Source organism: Merops nubicus, unplaced genomic scaffold, assembly GCF_000691845.1.
Source record: "Merops nubicus isolate BGI_N331 unplaced genomic scaffold, ASM69184v1 scaffold5874, whole genome shotgun sequence".
NCBI lineage: Eukaryota > Metazoa > Chordata > Aves > Coraciiformes > Meropidae > Merops > Merops nubicus.
Window position 1 is genome coordinate 1 of NW_008606153.1, and position 18,853 is coordinate 18,853.

At 38.2% G+C, this 18,853-nt stretch overlaps 1 protein-coding gene across 1 annotated transcript in view; it reads left to right on the top strand.

Moving 5' to 3' along the window:
* Positions 1-8,322: 8,322 nt before the first annotated feature.
* The window catches only part of ZNF385D (zinc finger protein 385D), a 165,326-nt gene continuing 154,795 nt past the window's right edge, over positions 8,323-18,853 (top strand). The window contains exon 1 of the mRNA XM_008939557.1: positions 8,323-8,472. Within this exon, the coding sequence (XP_008937805.1) occupies positions 8,323-8,472 (150 nt within the window). The remainder of the gene's footprint in view (positions 8,473-18,853) is intronic.

The following is an 18,853-nucleotide window of genomic DNA, read 5'->3' on the forward strand; positions in this document are numbered from 1 at the left end:
GGGAGGAAGGAAGGGAGGGAGGAAGGGGGAAAGGAATCCTAGGGTGGCTATTTACCTGTGCAGCAAGTTAATTATACATCTGAGAAAGCACCTAGCATTGTCTGGTACACTGCATGCATGTATGTGCACATGGCTGAATATAATTATGTGTGTATAGAAGCATGTGTCCGTGCTTTGTGCAACATTGCTCTACCTGTGTACAGTACCTCCTGAATTTGTTCTTAAAGTCACCGGTTTTAAGGGATGTAAATGAAGATGAAACGTGGCCTAGTGGATTTTAATATACAGACAGTTACTCTTGGTAAGAATAATTACTAGATTAAATGCTCTGGTGGACAGTAATCAGGGAAGAAAGTGATAGATAAGTAATGAAAAGTGTGTTAGTACAAAAAGTATCAACAGCTTATACAATATGATAAATTATTGTTAGTGGGATCAGCTAAAAATACACTGCAGACTTTTACATGAATTGATTTTACTGAGACCTTCTATTTCTTAAAATATTTTCCATGAAAGCTTTTCTGCCAGTGATGCAGTTTACAATTAAGTTTACCATTACACAAAACTAAACTGCCAAATCACTGCAACCCACAGATGAGCTAGAAGTCACTTTTACATTGCAGTCAACTCTGAGCAATCGGAACATAAATCTTCATGAATCACTCTTTTTACATACAGACAAAGCAGAGGATCTGTAGATGAAGTGAGCGTAGCAGTTCAGCATACCATCAGGCATCTTCATGAAAAACTCCTGTTCTGCTGTCTGTAGGCCATTCCTCTGTGCTGGGCAGAGATACACAACCCTACAGCTCTACAGCCAGCTTTTCCTCCTCTAACACCCCCAGGCTGAGATGGTGTTGGCATAACACTGTCCTGTCCAAGACAAATTCATAGACAGTACACTTGGAACACTTGTATCGTGGCTACAGAGTCCAGAGAGGTATGGTGGGACTTTCAAACCTAGCTGAAATTCTTCCAGTTGTTAATGCTTTGTAGGAATATGAAGTGAAGCTGTAATGTACACCTTCATTTGTGGAGTACTGTTCATCTCTTTAATGCAGAGAAGTAAAAATCATGTGAGGTAAGGACATAGTCCAGTATTTTCTATTTCAATATCCATATTTAGACACCTTGAGTAACAAGGCTATTTTTAGAGGTACTGATTGTGGCAAACTGATTAAATTCAAGTCACTGAGCTATCTAAAAGTAGCAGCAGTGCTCTCTTTAGGCTATCACATTTCAAAAATTTTAATTTCCTAATTATTTTGGCATAAATACAATTGCAAAGTATTTGTACTGAGATGGACTCTGAAGCATATTGAAGCAAGAGATTAGCTTTGGGTTACAGTCTTTTTAGTCAGCTGTGAAAAACAGACAGAATTACTTATAAGCTGCTATTATAGCAAGGTGTTTTCAAATGTGATAATTAAGTTCAGAGGTATTTCAGATCAAAAGGAAACCATACAGGAAAAAGATGTAGCAAGAAAGTCAGGAACAGATACAGACAGGAGTTTTTTGCCTTACATGTCATTCTGAATTAATGGCAGGAGGCTCTGTCAATAAGATCAAAAGGTGGGAAGAGAGATGAAAACTCTCCTTTTACTGTTAATTATTATAAGCCAGGTAGGAATGTTTTTGAACACTACTGGCAGGTGCTAAAAGCAGTAACTTTCTCCCTCACCCTTCTTCTGGGAGAAGAGTACTGGAGCATTTGAGATTTTAACATTTTTTTTCTTTTCACTATTAACACTAAATGGCTATATCACCTAACAGCCACTTTATGACATGCTCCTGTTTTTTTCTTAAAGGTAAGCATAACTGGCATAACTTAATCCATGGGGACTTTAGTGGAGTATGGTTTTTGTAGAATGCCAGCTTGGCCATTCAAGAGTGGTACTTTCTTCTGCAATAGACATTTTTGAGACAGACGTTTTTGATCTTTGTTTTTTTTTGGCATAGGATGAAACGTTGAAGCAATATGGGGTCATTTAAGAGCCCAGGAAATTTTCTCAAGCACTGGGGAAGCTAATGTTATAGTTAATTCCTTAGGAGATAATTAAATTCTTCTTGTCTAAATTTCATGCTGGTTTAACTTGCAGGTGTTCTTCATGTTCTGTTCTAAATTGCTGCTTAGTGTTGCTGAGCACAGTTGGTAGTTGCTGTGATGATCCCAGATGGACCTGAATTTCAACGGCCATGAGTGATCTGCAGGGGTCCCAGATCTTTTATGAGGTTTGGAAGCCTTGGCTGGGATTCAGTTTGCATTTCTAAGAGTATGTATAGTTAGACATGTGTGATTAGGTAACTATGAGTGAATTAGATGTCTAAGCTCCAGTTTTGATCTGTGAAATTCTAGTCAATATAGGTTTTATAGAGCTGGGAGAGCTACTTGGCCAATCAAAGTTGGGGTCTACTTCTAAATATGATAAATAACTCTTCTGACTATTTTTTTTGACTGCATCAGTTTGATCTCTGTTGACTGTGATGGAAAATCAGATATCCAGATTGCAGGTAGGCAGCCCCATGTAAAAACTTAGGTGCCAGTCTTCAAGTCAAATCTCACCTACAGTGGTAGCCACTATGGAAAAGATAATTATCACTGATATTTTTACTTCATGACAGTTTGTTTCTTGCATTCTATTGTGAAGCTTGCATATGTGGAGCTGTAAAATGCTTACACGCAGACATGCAGATCAAATTCAGTGCTGGTGTGAATAATAAACTTTTCAAAACTATCTCATAAAAAGTTCAGTACTATACTGTGACTTGCGTCTTTTTATACCTTCAAATCAGTGTCTTGTCTGCTGCCATTTTGTCATCCTCCCCTTTTGGCATCACAGTTTCTGATTGCTGCTTACTTACCTTTGACTAGCATTCCCTTTGGTATCAATGTTAGCCAAAATAATTTTTCCTTGGATATTAAAGAGGAATTCAAACATATGATGTGTTTTTTCTATGACATTATTTTATATTGGAGATGAAATTTCCATCCAACAAATTTGAGTCATTGGAGATGAAATTTCTCCTGCCTAACTGTAACTGGCTAAAAGTTTGTTGTCCAAACAAACTTAAGTGTTGATGGCCCTCTTTGAGTAAGTGAAAGGAGAGAAGTAGCCCCAGAGAGGGAGTGGTCTTTTTCCTCTTAGATAACAATTTACCATGGGTTGAGTTGCCCCAGGAGGCACCTGTAGCACAGCCTAGTTTAGGGCTAGTTTAGTTGACGTGCCTTCTTTTTAGCTAATTAACGATGGATGTGCTTAAGGTCCTACCTGTTCTTAGTTCTAATGACAGTGATGGCAGAACTTCAGGTGCTAGTGCGAAGTATCTCGGCTACCCAAAGCCAGAAGGAAGCTGTAGTGCTATTCAGCTGCCAGTGCTTGTGTCCCTTCCTGGCTGTAGGTCTGTGCTGCAGCCGTGCTCCCAGCCACTGGCTCAGTGTGAAAACCAAGCTGCTCTGCACTCACTCACATGGGGACTGTGTCTGCTGGCATTTTCCTCTTGAAGTTAATTATTGAAATCACAGGTCAGTGCCTTCATAATCACCAGAAAATGTAAAATCATACTGCATTGCTACTTTTCATTTTCTTTTCATTTTTGAACAGCTATCATCTACAGCATTGAGGAAGTGAAAGAGTATTGTTTCAGGGCCATATCTTGGATTTTTTCCATTTAGGGACTTAAGGGTGCAGGAATTGATTTGATTATATTCTATGGTAGCAAACAGAATACAGGTAAAATCTTTACGTATTTTGTGTTTTAAGATATTTAATTTCTTAAAGGAATATCAGGAGAAATTAGGAGCAGAAGAATCTGTTTCATCTTGTTTGAGAAGAAAAAGATAGAAAGGCTTGGAAAGAAAATCATCACTTCCTTAAATAACTAGAGGTCGCTAAATGACCTCCACCATTCAGAAAATGGAAAATTTTGGCTAAAAGTATCTTCTGGTGCAGCCAAAAAAAAAAAGAAAGACAGGAACTAGAAATTAAAAAGCAACTTGAAACAAAATTATAAAAGGAAGTGTATAGTAATGGATATTAATTAGAAGTAAGAAGTATGGAAAATATATAAGGTAAGCCAAAGGAAATGAAATGTCTGTGCTTGGCAAGGCAAAGGATAATAATTTTTTTTAAATGTATTAAGAACAAAAATCCTAATAACATAAGCCACTAGATGGAGGTAGTAAGACTGTTACAAGTTATTTGGAAGAGCCATAGGTGTTTAATAAGTACTTTTATTCTGTATTTTGAAAAAGGCTTGATACTGTCTTCATGTCATGAGTATGCTGAGGCACTTTCCAAAATGCCTGGAAGAAAGAAAAGATGTCAAACAGCAGCTACTTAGACTAAAGACTATTTAAAATCAAAAAGCCAGGACAACATTTGCAGCAGTCCTAAAGGTTTTGTTGATGAGATCCCCATTTCTCCTATGCACCTGCTTGGAAAACAAAACAAAACAAAAACCCACCAAACAAAACAAACACACCCCAGCCCCAACAGCCTGCCCCCAAAGAAACCCCAAACTACCCATGTGAAACCACAGGGTATTATAGGAGTGCTAATGATGTGCTGATACTGAAATATAATTGATACTTATCCAATAATAGCATTACACTGTTTTCTAAGACCTGAAAAAGTCTCTAATTAATAATGCAACAAATTTTAGTTATTTTAGTTTAACCAAATATAAACAGACCATTTCATGATGTAATATTTTATTTTATTACTTGAGACTTTGTATTCTTTCAAACAAATGCACTATACAAGCATAAGGCATGTACACTTCTGATTAAGAAGAGGTTAATTGACAGATCCTCTACCTGCCAGATGCAACTAATTCCTGATAGCACAATGAGAAATACAAAGTACAGGTTGTTCTTATGAATGGATTGCATCCTGTAAATAAGAGTGAAAAAAAACATCTGGAATGCAAAATCTGTGCAGCATTTCCCAGTGAAACGCTTTGGATTTATAAATATAAATTTATACATTAAGAATTTAAAAATTGTGATATTATAAAGCACGAATTTGTTGATGAATCTTAAAAGGTATATTGCAAAATTGTATGGAGTGTTGGAAAGGTGGACAAAAAAGGTAAAATACTGACTAATTTGTTCACCTCAGCAAAGGTAATGATGGATTGTCTACATGTGATACATTCAAGCCCCACCCATTAATTAGAAAAAGAAATCATTGAATGCAATCTAGAAATAAAAATACGAGGGAAAAGGAAAGGAAAAATGGTTCATGTTGCAGTTGTTGTTGCCACCAGTTCCAGTTTTCATTCTTTGACTGAAAAAAATAATAGATTTTGTGTTCATGAAAATATCTTTGAGATAGACTAAGACAAGCTTCTAGGTCTTGTTGTCTGCTTCTAAGACTGTCTTCCTCTTTAAAATCATTATCAATATACATAGTGAAAGAGGCTTCTGCACTGGTTGTGTATTCATTCACATTCATTATCTTAAATCTTGTCACATGCTTAGAAGCAAAAGATGACAGGAGAGGGCATTTAGTGAAACAATAAGCAGCAGTAGTGCCTAAACTGTTGGTTTGATTTTATGTTGGCAAAATTCTGTGTGTTTCTGTAATCACTATCCATATCCGTAAGAATGAAATTCATAAAAATATGACCTTTCAGTTGCCACATCATCTGTGTTCAAGCTATAAAATACTAGAAATACATAAAAACCTATTTAATTGCTGTTTATATTTCTTAAGCCTTGTATGTAGAAAATCCCAGTTGCTTAAAGAGAACAGCAGTACAAGTACTGTTATTGAACTGATAGAGTCTGCATGGCAAAGATTTGTAAAGGCTCTCAAAATCAAAGGTGAGTCTTTGTTTGCCTCTTGAAAACACTTTTATAGGAGGTTCTGGTTAGCCATTTCCAATAGAGAATGGAGTATTTGATCAGATAGCAGCTAAACTAATGAAAAGCATCATGGAAGTGACAGGAAGATTAATTAAGTTCCTCCAGTTGTATTCACGTGTGGCAGTACAGAGTTCCTTTGGGTACTGCTGCAGTTAAATGGTATTCATGGTGACAAATATTGCAGATTTCCAGAAGTGACACTTCTGAATCAAGGGTAAAAAACACGTTTGGTAGTTTTAGCCAGCGGAGAATGTGCTAAACCAAAGATGAGACTTTATGGCTAAAATATACAAACATAACTTGTTTCTTCTCTTCTTATCCTTTAATGTAACCTCAGGAGATTAGTGACGGGTCACAAGTATCTACATTATTGTGTAGTATGTCTTAAACTACTCCAGATGGCTTCAAGATGAAAACAAACCAAATTTCTAGCCGATGTGCTTAGTGTATTTGATTTGAGGCACAAAAATATGTGCACTTGGAAATACTTTCAATTACTCTTGGAGCCTTACAAAACTGTGGCTTGTTTGCTGTTTTTTATTTCTGTGCCATGGTTACTGTAGTGCTAATAAGAATGAAATATTTGCAATAAATAAGTTTTCAAATTATGTAGAAGTTCTAGCCTTACTTCACCTTCAAGAATCTTTTAGTTTTGGAGTGGTTTTGGTGAATTAATAGGTCAAGTGTGATGTGGATTGCCTCTGCCACTTCATTTTCAGAAATGAATGTACAACATATTTTTATTCTTAATAGCTGTCTCTGTACAGTAGATGAAACTTATTTTAGGAACCCCCTTTCAACTGTATGAGATCTTTTAACCTATTACACATGATGCATAAGCTTAAAACATTGTGTCACTGGTGTATTTTTTTGCCTACCATTACGTTTCTGTCAGCAAAAATCCCTCAATATGCTTCTGCATTTGCAAGAAAAGGTTTGTGGTCAGCCTCACTAATTGAAATTCATCAAAGCCAACTGGTAAGAGTCTGGGTATAAATCTAATTAGTAATCTCTTGGGAGAATTCAAGACTGGAAGAGAGTTTTCCAGGAATCCTAGAGAATTAACTGGGTGCATTAATATTAAATATTAATTGGTCTCTGGAATGAACATGCCTTTAACACGTGCTATGGAGGCGTTGTGCATATCAGTGGATACACAAAAATCAGTAGAAAGCATAGATAATGCAACTGGTTCAAGAAGTGGCCTTCTGGCTCTAGACCAAGTCAGGAGTTTGGGATAACCTGTAGCTTTCCAATCTCTGGACAAAGGTAGTGTTTCTTGGATGTGTACTCTCAGCTTGCTTTTTCTTCATTTCAAGGTGCTAATGTCTTGGGCAGTCTGCATTTTGAAAATCTGCCTTTTGTGGCAAATCCTGTATCAAAGAGGGGTTCTAAAGTGAGGAAGTTTAGAAGGAAACAAGGTGGAGATGCTATTAGGGAAAAAAGAAGCAGATGGTTGGAAAAGAGGATTTCAGGGAATAGAAGCAACTTCTATTATTAGAAATAAGGGTGTGGGGTAGCTGGTTTAGCAGAAGGTACTTTCATGTTATGCTTATGCTGTGCTTTATCATGAGGGTTTGGGGGTTTTGTTTTTATAAGTAAACTATGCATGAAAATATGATAATTTTGCAGTTGACCTGCATCTGTAGTGAAGCTAAATGCTGTTTAGCCTGTACTGGCTTGTTGGTGGCTGGGAGTTTGCACCGTGAGCTGACATCATGGGCTAATTTGCTCATTCATTCCGCATGACCCTGCATGCCCAGAATGGGTCTACTCTAATCTTCAGATGCACACAAGTGTTTTCTGCTCCTCACTGTGCTTCCTTACATTTGTGTTCAGCAGAGTCCTCAGTGTTTGGGTTAAAACACCAGGAATTCAGGACTGCCATTACTAAACTAATCCTTGCTTTCACTGACAGTGACAATATCCCGCTCCAGGAATAAAATTTATTTGTTGTCCCTTGCTTGGAACTCTACTTCTTTTTGCAGATGATTAGTGTTGTATGTGTGTGAATGACAGCAGATTTTGGTTCGAGTATGTGAATTTGGGCTGTGAAAGCTATCCAGGAGACACCATCAGTGATTTTCTCTCCTCCCTTGTATTTGTTCCATAGTTGAAATGCAAAAAAATTAAAGAAAACTTCTTGGTTTACCTTCCCTTTGGCTACTTTGATGGTATGGTTACTATAAGAACACAAAAAAATATGCAGTAAGGGAGAGATAGTCCTGATTGTTTTGTGTACCAAAGTGCAAACCAAAAGTGGAGATAACATTCAGAACCAAGTAGTAAAGTGTATGTGAGTTTATGTGGTGTTTCACTGTTTACCCTTCCTGAGGAGATGACCTTCCATCAGGCTCCACCAAATTGGTATTGTAACAGAGCAGCCAGCTCCAGAAAGGATGTTTAAAGGCAGCAGGGTTGCTGTCTGACGCTAATTGTACATCTACACAGACATGGGCCGTGTCTACCTGGGCTCAGCTGGCCAGCGGATGGCACGAATCAGCAAGGCACCTCAGCTTGGAGGGACATCGAGGCTGGAGGTAGCCTACACCTCACCAGGGTCTGACTCCTGGCAGGGTGAGCCTGAGCTTTGCTGTGATAAGGTAAACATAGCCTGACAGGCAAATGTTGTGACTGGGTGCAGAGTGTCCTAAAGGGCATCACACAGGGCCTCTGCAAAAGCACTTTAGAGCTAGCAAAGTAGCTGAAGCTACTTTGAAATCACAGCAAATTGGTTCTCTGAGCTGTTACCCTCGGTGAGGGAGGGGAGGGAATGCTTGTGCTACAGAAGTCTTCTAATACTAGCTTATACCTACTGCTCAGGGCATGTTAGAGTGGCTCAGCTGAGATACTTTAAACCAGCATTTGACGGTGGTGTTTTCTCCTATAGTGAAGTGTCCTTCCTTGTACGGAAGTAAATGAGCATCGTAATGTTGAAATAGAGGAAAGGAAGGTGCCATGAAAACTCTCTGTTACTTGCTGTCCAAACCATCTAGTTAAAATACAGGTCATGATTTATAGGCAGCTCTTCTCCCCCAGCCGGGTTTCTAGATGGTGTTTCTTCACTTTGATATAGGATTTGCTGAACTTAAGTTGCCGTTAGTCAGTTTGAACCACACAAGAAGTCTTGATCTTCCTTCTTCAACCCAACATGGCCTCAAAGCACATTTCTGTATCATGTGCTCTTTAGTTGTGAAGCAAAGTTTATTTTGGAGTTTATCTGTGTATCTCTCATGTCAGATATGGCTCTTCCTAGGGGCAGCTGGAATAAGAAAGGGCACTAAGAAAGGCTAGGCAACAGAAATGGAGAACTGTGGGACTGTCAGTGAGGGACAGGACTCCAATTCATGCCCCACTTCTCCATGCCACTGTTTAATCTTGGTGGCTTGCGTATAGGTAGCATGAAACCTCATGAGAGCAGTGCTGCAGAGGGCTCGTGCTGAGAGGTGGTGTAGCAGTGATGTACACCTGGGCTCTTAACTCTTCTCCTCCAATTGGAGCATTCCTTGGCTGCTCTGCTGGTGGGATAACTTTGCCCTAAAAGATTGGACCTCATAAAATAGAAAAGCATGGAGCTTTTACAAATAAGAAGTGGAGCTTTAAATAAATCATACCTGTCAGCCTCTTTCCTGTAGAATGAAACATTCATCTCATTAGCTCCTATTATAATGAAATAAACAATTCTGCATACGGTCCATTATTTTTTACCTTTATTTAGTTTAAGTATATTACCAGTGATATATGCCAGACTGGCAGCAGGAAACCGATGTCCTCTGTAGATTTGCAGAACAGAAGTAATCTGTGCACAAATACAGACTGCATAGTCTTCACCACGCTGCCACACCTGTGTTTCAGATCCCTCTCGAGGCACTACACGTGGGTGGCAGAGAGTAGTTCAATATTTCTTTGGTCTTTCTTTCTCTAAAGCTGCTACTAGTTTGTGTAGCAGCAGGGATTGTGTGGGGACCTATTTACAGCAAACTGAGGGCCACTCCATTTGTCACAGAACAATAAAATAGCTGCTAATGACTTACCAGCCTGGGCCAGGAAGGAGCTGGAGACTTGGAGGATGAAGGGTTGTAAAATCCGTTACCAATCCTTGCTGTCATAGATCTGCCATCCTCATGCTTTGTTATTCCTGCAAGACATCACAGTTCAAAAAATCAGTTCAGCTCTATTGAAATTGAGCTACCTATTTTTCAGTTGTTTTTCAAAAATATAAACAGACTGAGCCCTATCCAACATTCAGATTAAAATAGTTTATTGAAGTGTAACTACTGATTTATATATTTAAAAAAAAAAAAAAAAAAAGGCGTAGGGGGACATGATCTTGCAAAGTGTCAAGCATGTTTATCTTTCACTAAAGTTGGGGGACCAGGGCACTCGGGTCTTCTCCGGGAGCCTACCCTTCAAAGAAAAATACACTAACAATATATGCTTTGTCTTTCCCATTGATTATGTAATTGAGCATGTTATGTCACTGAACGCATTTGCTGCCAAAAGAAAAAACACCCGTATGATTTTGGAAGGGCTGTTTTTTTTTTTTATTTTTCCAAGCCTGAGTTAGGTTAACCAGGATATTAGAGCACGTCGTTGCGAGCCTGTTAAAGAAAAGATCTGTTTGTAGTACTCCGAGCCCTGATGTCACAAGCCCAGCAAGGACATCAGAAGGAGGAGTCAGATTACAGTAAGAATGGGCAGTGCAGCATGCAGCCGGAGTAAACGCTAAATCAGACAGGGATTGTATCAGGGATAAGACTGCCTGCAAAGCGCTCTTCCTGAGGAGGCACGCTGCTCGCTCACGCTTCTGGTGCTGGGAAATTTCCACATGATGTAGAATGAAAGAGCTGTGTTTTACATGTCAGCCCTGTGCCGGAGCTAATGCTGAATACACAGCGGTGGGATCCTGACTGCATGATTAATGAGAAACATAATGTATTTTGGTAAGTGTGAACTAGGATGTAATTCTGCTTCTGCTCACGGTATAGCAATAGGAGTGATTATTATAAATTTCGGTTTGAAGAACATTTCGTGCTGGCACGCACCTAAAACTGACAACTGGGGAATCCTCCCGGCTGTGCAGTTTGAAAGGATTCCATTGTCTGGGAAATCTTCTGTTTGAGCGGGCTACCACATAGTTTTAGCAGCTTGAAAAAGAAGCGAGATGGGGTGAACTTATCTTGGGTTTGTTGTAGATGAACTTGTGTTTCATCTGCTGTGAGGGGATGAGAAATGGTTGTGAGGCATGGGAACTTTTAGATGAACTTAATGTAATGGACGGGCTGCTACTGCTCTGTCTGTGGTGGGGAGGCACAGTAAGCCTTAGGATTTCATTCAGCGTTTAGTTTGAAGAATTCACAGATACAGGGGCAAAACAATGCTTTATTTGCAGTGGTGTGTTTGCCGAGGACTCTGCGTTATGCAGATCACTAGTGTGGGGTTTGCTCCCAGCATACCACAAAATGCCTATTATTTTAAGCCTTTAGAGGTCTTGGAGCTGTTAAATATTTGTGGAGAGTTTAGTTTTCTTGCTTGATGGAAATCTTCCTCAGGCTTACAGCTGAGCTGGCTGCATACCCTAAAAACATGCTGGAGCATAGAGCTGTGTCTAAGCAATGTAGTGCTGCAGTACTGGGCTGGGATGTACAATAGCAATATAATGCTGCAAGTTGGTGCTGCTAAATAGCAAAAAAAAAAAAAGAAAATTCAGTGGTGTGATGGAAAAATACTATTCGTGGCTACTTGAAATCTCATCTAGCCTCAGTGTTAATTTATAGCTGCATAATACTTAGAATGAACACGGAGCAGAGAGCTGGAGGATTTCTGGGACATTCAGCAGCTTTCTCAGTTTCATTAAATATTGAATCAAGAGTTCACTTCAAGCTTTAAGAGAAGAACTTTTGTAATATTCTGCACCCTGTCACAAAATTACTGTGCTTTATGACATGCTAAGCATTATTTTCTTTTTTTGCATAAAATTAAAAATACAGGAGAAGGATGTTGTCTTTAACAGTGACACTCAGATTGATTTTGATGTCAGCTGTCCTAACAGAAAAAAATATAAATTGACAGAGTTGTAAGAACTGTTCAGAGTCCCTTTCAAAGATAAATTTGCAATGTTTTAGATTCACTACATTTTCTAAAAATTGAGGAAAAATAGACAAGCATTATGGTTTTAGGTTTGAATAATTTGGATTAAGTCTCTTCACCGTTAAAAATGTGGCATTAGGTTATTTTTTTTCTCAGTTGTTTGGGTTATTTTTCTACCTTTAATAGCATCGCAAGTGTGAGATGGATTTTCTTTTTTTTTTTTACAGTGAGTTTTGCAACAAATGCCTGTGTGACTAGGATTAGAAGTTGTGGTTTCCTGAAGTTATACCGGTTAGGGTATTAGGTATATGTTAACTGCATGGTACTTAATTTTATAATTTTCTTCTGTCTATAAGGTTCAAAAACATCTAATGGTGATCAAACCTCTTTTGGTGTTACTTCTTTGAAAAAATACAAACTTCACATGCTTATTTGTTTCTGATGCAACACGAGTTTTTAATTAGAACAAACTGGATTGTGCTTTCTGCTATGTAGGAGATTTCACTTCTGAGAGCAGAGCTGAAAGTTTCTGCTAGGCAGGTTCTCGGTCTGCTATGTTCAGTTTTGAACATCCTTTAATCTTAAATTTTAAATGAATGTTCTTGTCTATGACTTTTGCATGACAAAGCATGAGCTAATGTGGATAGTGTTGACCTGTGGTAGTTCTGGGACTTTTCCTGCTCTGTCTGTGAGAAGCCAGAATGTCTGTAATCTCACCTGTCCCTGTTGTAACACTTACTGCACAGCACAGTGTTGCACAGAGCTGAGTGAAAGCTCAACTGCGTACCTCGCGCATCTATTTTGACTTAAGATTGCTATAGCCGTCACGTAGAAAATACTGATATTTTATAATTTCTGAGGGGAAAAAAAAAAAGTCCTTTCAATATTAGTAAAGTATTTTGTGGTTTTTCTTTGTGCATGCTACTATTGGGCCACCTGAAGGATAGGAAGGGAAGAAAAAGAAATCATTTCTGTACATGTGTATGCATCTTGCTTATTTTTCTGGGCCTTCTTGTCTAATTGCTGCTGATGTAAGGTGGCATAGTGGGAATGTACATGTACAGCATTAATGTTGAGATAAATACTGAAATAATTACCGTGGAAAGTAAGACCTAACCCTCTGAAAGTATTATTTTTATAGAGCAAGTATTAATGGGTGAAGTGAGTTTCTTAACCATCAGAGAGAAAAGTTGCTAAATTCAGGAACTGTTCATAGCGTTTCTTGCTCTCTTTAGAGCTGTAGCCTCCAAGAAGATTTTGAGCTGAGATATTCTACTGTATTCTACTATGTATATTCTAGTATTCAAGCTGAGCCTTCAAATAATTAAACTTATTGTGACTCTTCTAATTGCATGAGCCTTTCTTTTACATTGCACCAGAATTTTGATGGAGTGGTTTCAATAACTGCTAGTTTTCACTCACTGTGTTGTGCTTTAGAGTTTGTTTTTTGGTCACCGTGGATACGTTTGTTACTGATTGTATTGGGTTTGCATTCATCATTTCAAGTTGAACAGAAATATGAAACTGTAATAATAATAATAAAAATCCTACAAAATGATGTAGTGAGTTTATAGAGTAAGCCAAAACCCAATGAAAATAATACAGTTTTGTTACGTGTTTTAAAAGGTAGGCATTTTGCATTTAAGAATATGCATACCTACCCCAAAGCAACATTTGCTTGTGTTTATCATCCAGTTAATAATTTTACGTTAGATAAAAGTCCGTTGCAACCATTCTTGGCAGCTCTGAGAGGAGAAACGGTGGGCGTCTGTCAGTGCCACAGTGCTGATGTTGCACGCTGATAACAGGCGACCTCTTCCAGTTCTGCCTAACGCAAGGGCTCTGCTGTGGCCAATGGCCATAGCTGGATGCCACCAACTCTACCTTAAAAGGACCTGCCAGCCACTGCTGCCTTGGCTTGGCCACCTCACCAGCGTTGCGCCTTCCTTGGCCTGGCCGCGAGGCTGGCTCGCGAGTGCTGGCTTCTCTTGTAAGCGTGGTGGCCACTGTGGCCACCCCTCAGGCTAGGTTGCCAGTCTGTTCGGGTCAGGTGGACAGCCCTCTTTGCCGTTGGGCAGGGGAAGGGGGAAAGCTTTTGTTGTGTGCTGTGCACCGGTGCCATACGTGACAGTCGTCAAAGCGGGGGAGACGCTGCAGGGATATTGCAGTTATGGGACAGTGAGCACTGGTGGCCGTGAACTCTGACTGGAAATGAGAGGGAAGGCAACCCTCCACTGCCACCTCGGAAAGACCGCTCCGCCACACGTCCCTATACCTTGCCCTTGCTAAAGAAACACAAGCAAAAAAAAAAAAAAATTAAATGAAAATGTACAAAGAAAAGGAAAGGGGGGGAAGAGGGAGGAGAAATAGAATCTTGTATCTTTCCTTCCCCCCGTCCGCCCTCCCCTCACCTTTCTCCCCTTCCCTCTCTAGACCTATTACTGTTTTAAGTAACTTCTGTTCTCAACATTTCTGTTCACATTATACAGGAAACCTAATATATTGGGGTGGAAGTGAATACCCTGTGGGATAAAATAATAGAATTAATAAGGGGGAAAATGAAACAATTTTTCTTTGAAGATGCCATCACATTTCTATTTAAAGGTTGACTTCATTTTCAGTGGGTGTTTTTTTCAATCAATGCTGTGGAGCGTAGTAATTCATCTGCATATATACTACTATTCTGAGTATCACTTTTTATTTCTGGAGCACTTTCTTGTAGAAGAGATTTATGCTGGATGAGTCATAGCAGAAATAATACCCCCCAAACCCCAAATCTCACCATCTCTTTAAAGAAAACACATATTGTACAAACCGAACAACAACAACAAAGAAAAAACAAAACAAAGCTGTTTCAGTGAAAATATTTAATTGTCACCAGTTAGGTTTTAGGACATGATATTTCCTGCTAGGTTAGACACTGTGGAGGCCTTCTGTAGCATTTCTGTTTCTCTTCGTTTAAGGCAGGATGAATTTGTGATGATAAGGCTGTGCTTTTTAAATGTTTTCAGAAACACAGATACTGGATTATTAACTGTGTTTTATCACCAGACATCTGCAATAAGAAAGTGTGGTTAATATATAATGGATGCTTTATGTGACAAAAGAATTCGGCTAAGCAAGCCAATGCATAGGATCTTGAAATCTGTGGGAGCCTGATGTTTATACTTGGAACAGTACAGCCTCCTGGGCAGTGAAGTTCATATCTTGAAGCACTGAATAATCATTACGGCATGTATACATAACAATAAAAAAAAAAAAAATCCTGCTTGAACTTACAGAAACTGCTCTGTGCTAGATTGTACCCATATGGATTCTGTTACAGAAATTGTTAATTTAAAATACCTCTAAATATATCCAGTATATTGCCATAAACAAAGGGTGATTTCACCATTTCATATAGAAAAATAAGTCACTCCCAGTGCTACCGTTCTTGTAGGTGGCGTAATTGCTCCAAAACCAAAATCAGAATTAATAGTTCCTTGCTTCATTAGAGAAGATTAGACCGCAGTTGCTTCAGCTGAAGGTCCTTTAACAGAAACAGTGTGTGTGTGCACATGTGAGCACATGTGTGCACATAATTGTGTGTCTGTACATATTTTAACTGGAATGACTGGAATCTAATCCTGTATCCCTTCTTAACAAATGTATTGCTTCTTTTAAGAAATTAAATGTTAAGTAGAAACTGAATTTTTAAAATTTTCATTATTGTGTCATGCCTCTGTCCTTTTTCTTCTTTATTTTTTTTTTTCCCTAAAAGACAATTCATATAAATTGTTCTTATAAAACATTTAAAATAATGAGAGCCTTTGAGGGCAGAATTATCTTAGTCATATGGCTTCCACCTCTCTGTGCCTTTGTGCAAATATGCTTCCATATTATTTGGTTTTTATTTTATAACCTGGTGGCAGTTCTATAAATTCTTGCAATTACAAAAATGTTAAACAGGTTACAGGAATCCTTTCAATGCTTTTGCCTCTCATTCCACTAAAGGAGATGGTGGTACTTGAAAAAGAAGAAATATATTTGGACTTGATAAAGGAAATATTTCAATTTTGTATTAGATCATGAAAAGTTCTTGAAATACAGTAGAGGTCATGAGGGCTTTAGTTTTAAAAAGGGGTTATTACATGTAATATACTGCAAAGATTAGTTTTGTAGCTGAAATTGCGTAGATGATTGGTAACATTCAGAGAAAAGGCAGCAAAAGCGGTTGGCTAGAAATACCAAAGCCTGAAGTGCCTGAGATTGTACTTGAATCAGATTGCTGGGGTTGAATGTGGGAAGAAGCTTTTCTCTGTTGTAGGGCTAAATCGTTATGTGGCAAAGCCACATTCTGTAGGTCAGCATGTATTCTCAGTGATTTTAGCAACACAATTCTGCAAAATCTACTTAGGAGTGAAACATACAACATATGAAGCTGCATTATGGGCATGCTCATATATTTAGACCTCCTTGCCCATTCTCTTTACCACTTCTTTAATTTCATCAGTCTAATGTGCATGAATATTCCCCTCAAACTTTCTTTTTTTTTTTTCTCCTTTTGCTTTGTACATATGCACCATGTAGAGAGTTACTCCAAACATAAGCATGGTATGACTGCTCAAAAAAGCCAGCAAGGGTCTGGATCAAATGTGAAATAAGAAAATACAACTGTAATTTGACATTGAAATCGTAAGGGAGGCTTTTATGAAGGTTCAATTACTATGTACCCTTGCCTCTAATTAACATCTATGATAATACAGTTCTGTCTCTTTTGATGCTCTAAATTATATCCATTTAAAACTTCTTTAGGTTTGAAGAAAGGTAAGACCTCTTAAGTCCTTATCTAGAGCATTTAAACAAAAGCACTTCTGTCTATATTTTTTTTCCCTATTTCTGCTTTGGCAAAAGTCACAGCTATTTTTAAAAGCTAGGGTTAGATCAGTCTATTTCTTTTTTAAATACCTCAGCTAGCTGGCTGAACCAGTTGTTTGGAAATCATAGGAAATTCTTTCATCACTATGGGATCTGGTCCTGGCTTTATTACCCAGCCAACTAATTTACTCTGTTTTATAGTCCCTGCAGATTTCAGAATTTAAAACCATAATGTACCACTTGCTTTTCAAGTAAAGCTTGAAAAGCTCCTGGGGTTTGGTAATGTATAGTATCTTCATCTCTGAAGCTATTACAGGAGATACAAAAATGAGATTGACTGGGAGTGTCTGCTGACTCTGAGTATGGCCATTGGAAATTTTAGCATATACTTAGTATCTCAAAAGGCTTTGGCTCTTATTGGTAAATTTTATACTGTGTATTGTTTATGCGTTCTGCTTATTACAACACAAACCAGCAGTCACTTCCACAGCTCTCGCCTTCAGATAACAGGACAGAGCCTAAAAAGTGGGTTTATTTTAGAAAACTGTCTCTGAATATTAAAACTGCTTTTTAAGAACAAAGGAAAAATGCTAGGCTTAATTTATTCTTTTATTATTACTTCACAGTAGTTCTCCTGTTTATTTACTTTTATGCTGTAATTGAAAAAGCAGATGGACAGTACAGTTCATTCAAATGAAAGCCATGAAAATTTCCTCAGCTTCTTTTGTCGTTTTTGACCTTGTTTACTCAGTTTGTTTACTATGGAGCATAGGAAGTTATGAAGGCAGAGGGAGATAATGGCTGTGTTTTCCAATACTGTTACCCATCATTGCACTAGGAATCAATATTGAATGGGGGGGGGTGAAAGAAAGAAAAAAGAAAATAAAAGAAGAGTCAGAAAACACAGAACCTTGGCAAGATCTGCAATTGTGAATACACAAGGAAAGAGGAGGTGGGGAGGAAGCCAGTCTTGGCACTGCAAGCAATATCAGTGCTCTTCTTGCTAAGTCAAGTCATTTTTCAGTAGTGACCTGAGGGTCTACTGTCTCTATAGTGCAATGTTTAGCAAATTAGTTTTTCTTTGCTGGTATTTACCTGTGGTAGCAAATCCACTCACCTCCTGTCAAAACCAGTCACATATCAGGAGCGTTTAGTTTGCCAGATATGTGACTATTACACAGCAAGCAAACCACTCCTTTGTTTTTCTGTTATTCCTGGTAAGCTGTGCTGTTATGAGCAGTAAATTTTTCAACAGTGGAAGTTGCACAAGCTTTTAGGTAGCACAGGAGAGAAAAAACAAAAAAAAGTTTGCTTCAACCCTTCACACATCTAGTGGTTTTTGTAGCTACTTTTCTTAGTTTAAGAAGGAAAAGCAAACAGGCATAGATATAACTATACCTGATTTTCTGTTTAAATTTGCAATTCCTGTGGGTTTTTTTTATAATTATACCTTCTAACAAGTCAAACAGGCTATAAAATGTTGTGTATGCATATGTAAAGATATATTTAATTTCTTTCCCTTTTTGTTTCCTTCTCTGACTCAGGGCATGGCAACCACATTAGTGTGAGTGCTGTAAAGCCATTGTAGTGTCTTCTTTCGAGTATCCTCACATGCTTTTAACGCTCAAGACATTATGTAATCATTTACAAACATTTGTCTCATCCATCCTGACCACAGTCTGTCTACCTTGTAAAACTAGTTGTTTAGTCCTCCTCTCCACATGCAGTGCTAAGGAAGTTGCACTAACATCCTAATAACATATTTAGTTTCTGTTGGCTTAAATCTTAGTAGTATTGAGTACTTGGAAATTGCATTGGTCTACAGTACGATTTTTCTCTCTCCTTTCTTTCTTTACTAAGAGAGGTTCTGAATTAACTCTCTCTCTTTTCAATTGGATTGAATTAAAGATTTTCAACACTTTTTTTTATATATCCTTTGCGTTATTGTTATGGAACATGAAAGTTATATTCTTTCATAGGTACAGCCGACAAAGCTACTCAATTAGCAGCCCACTATTTGGGTTCTTATAGGTTCAG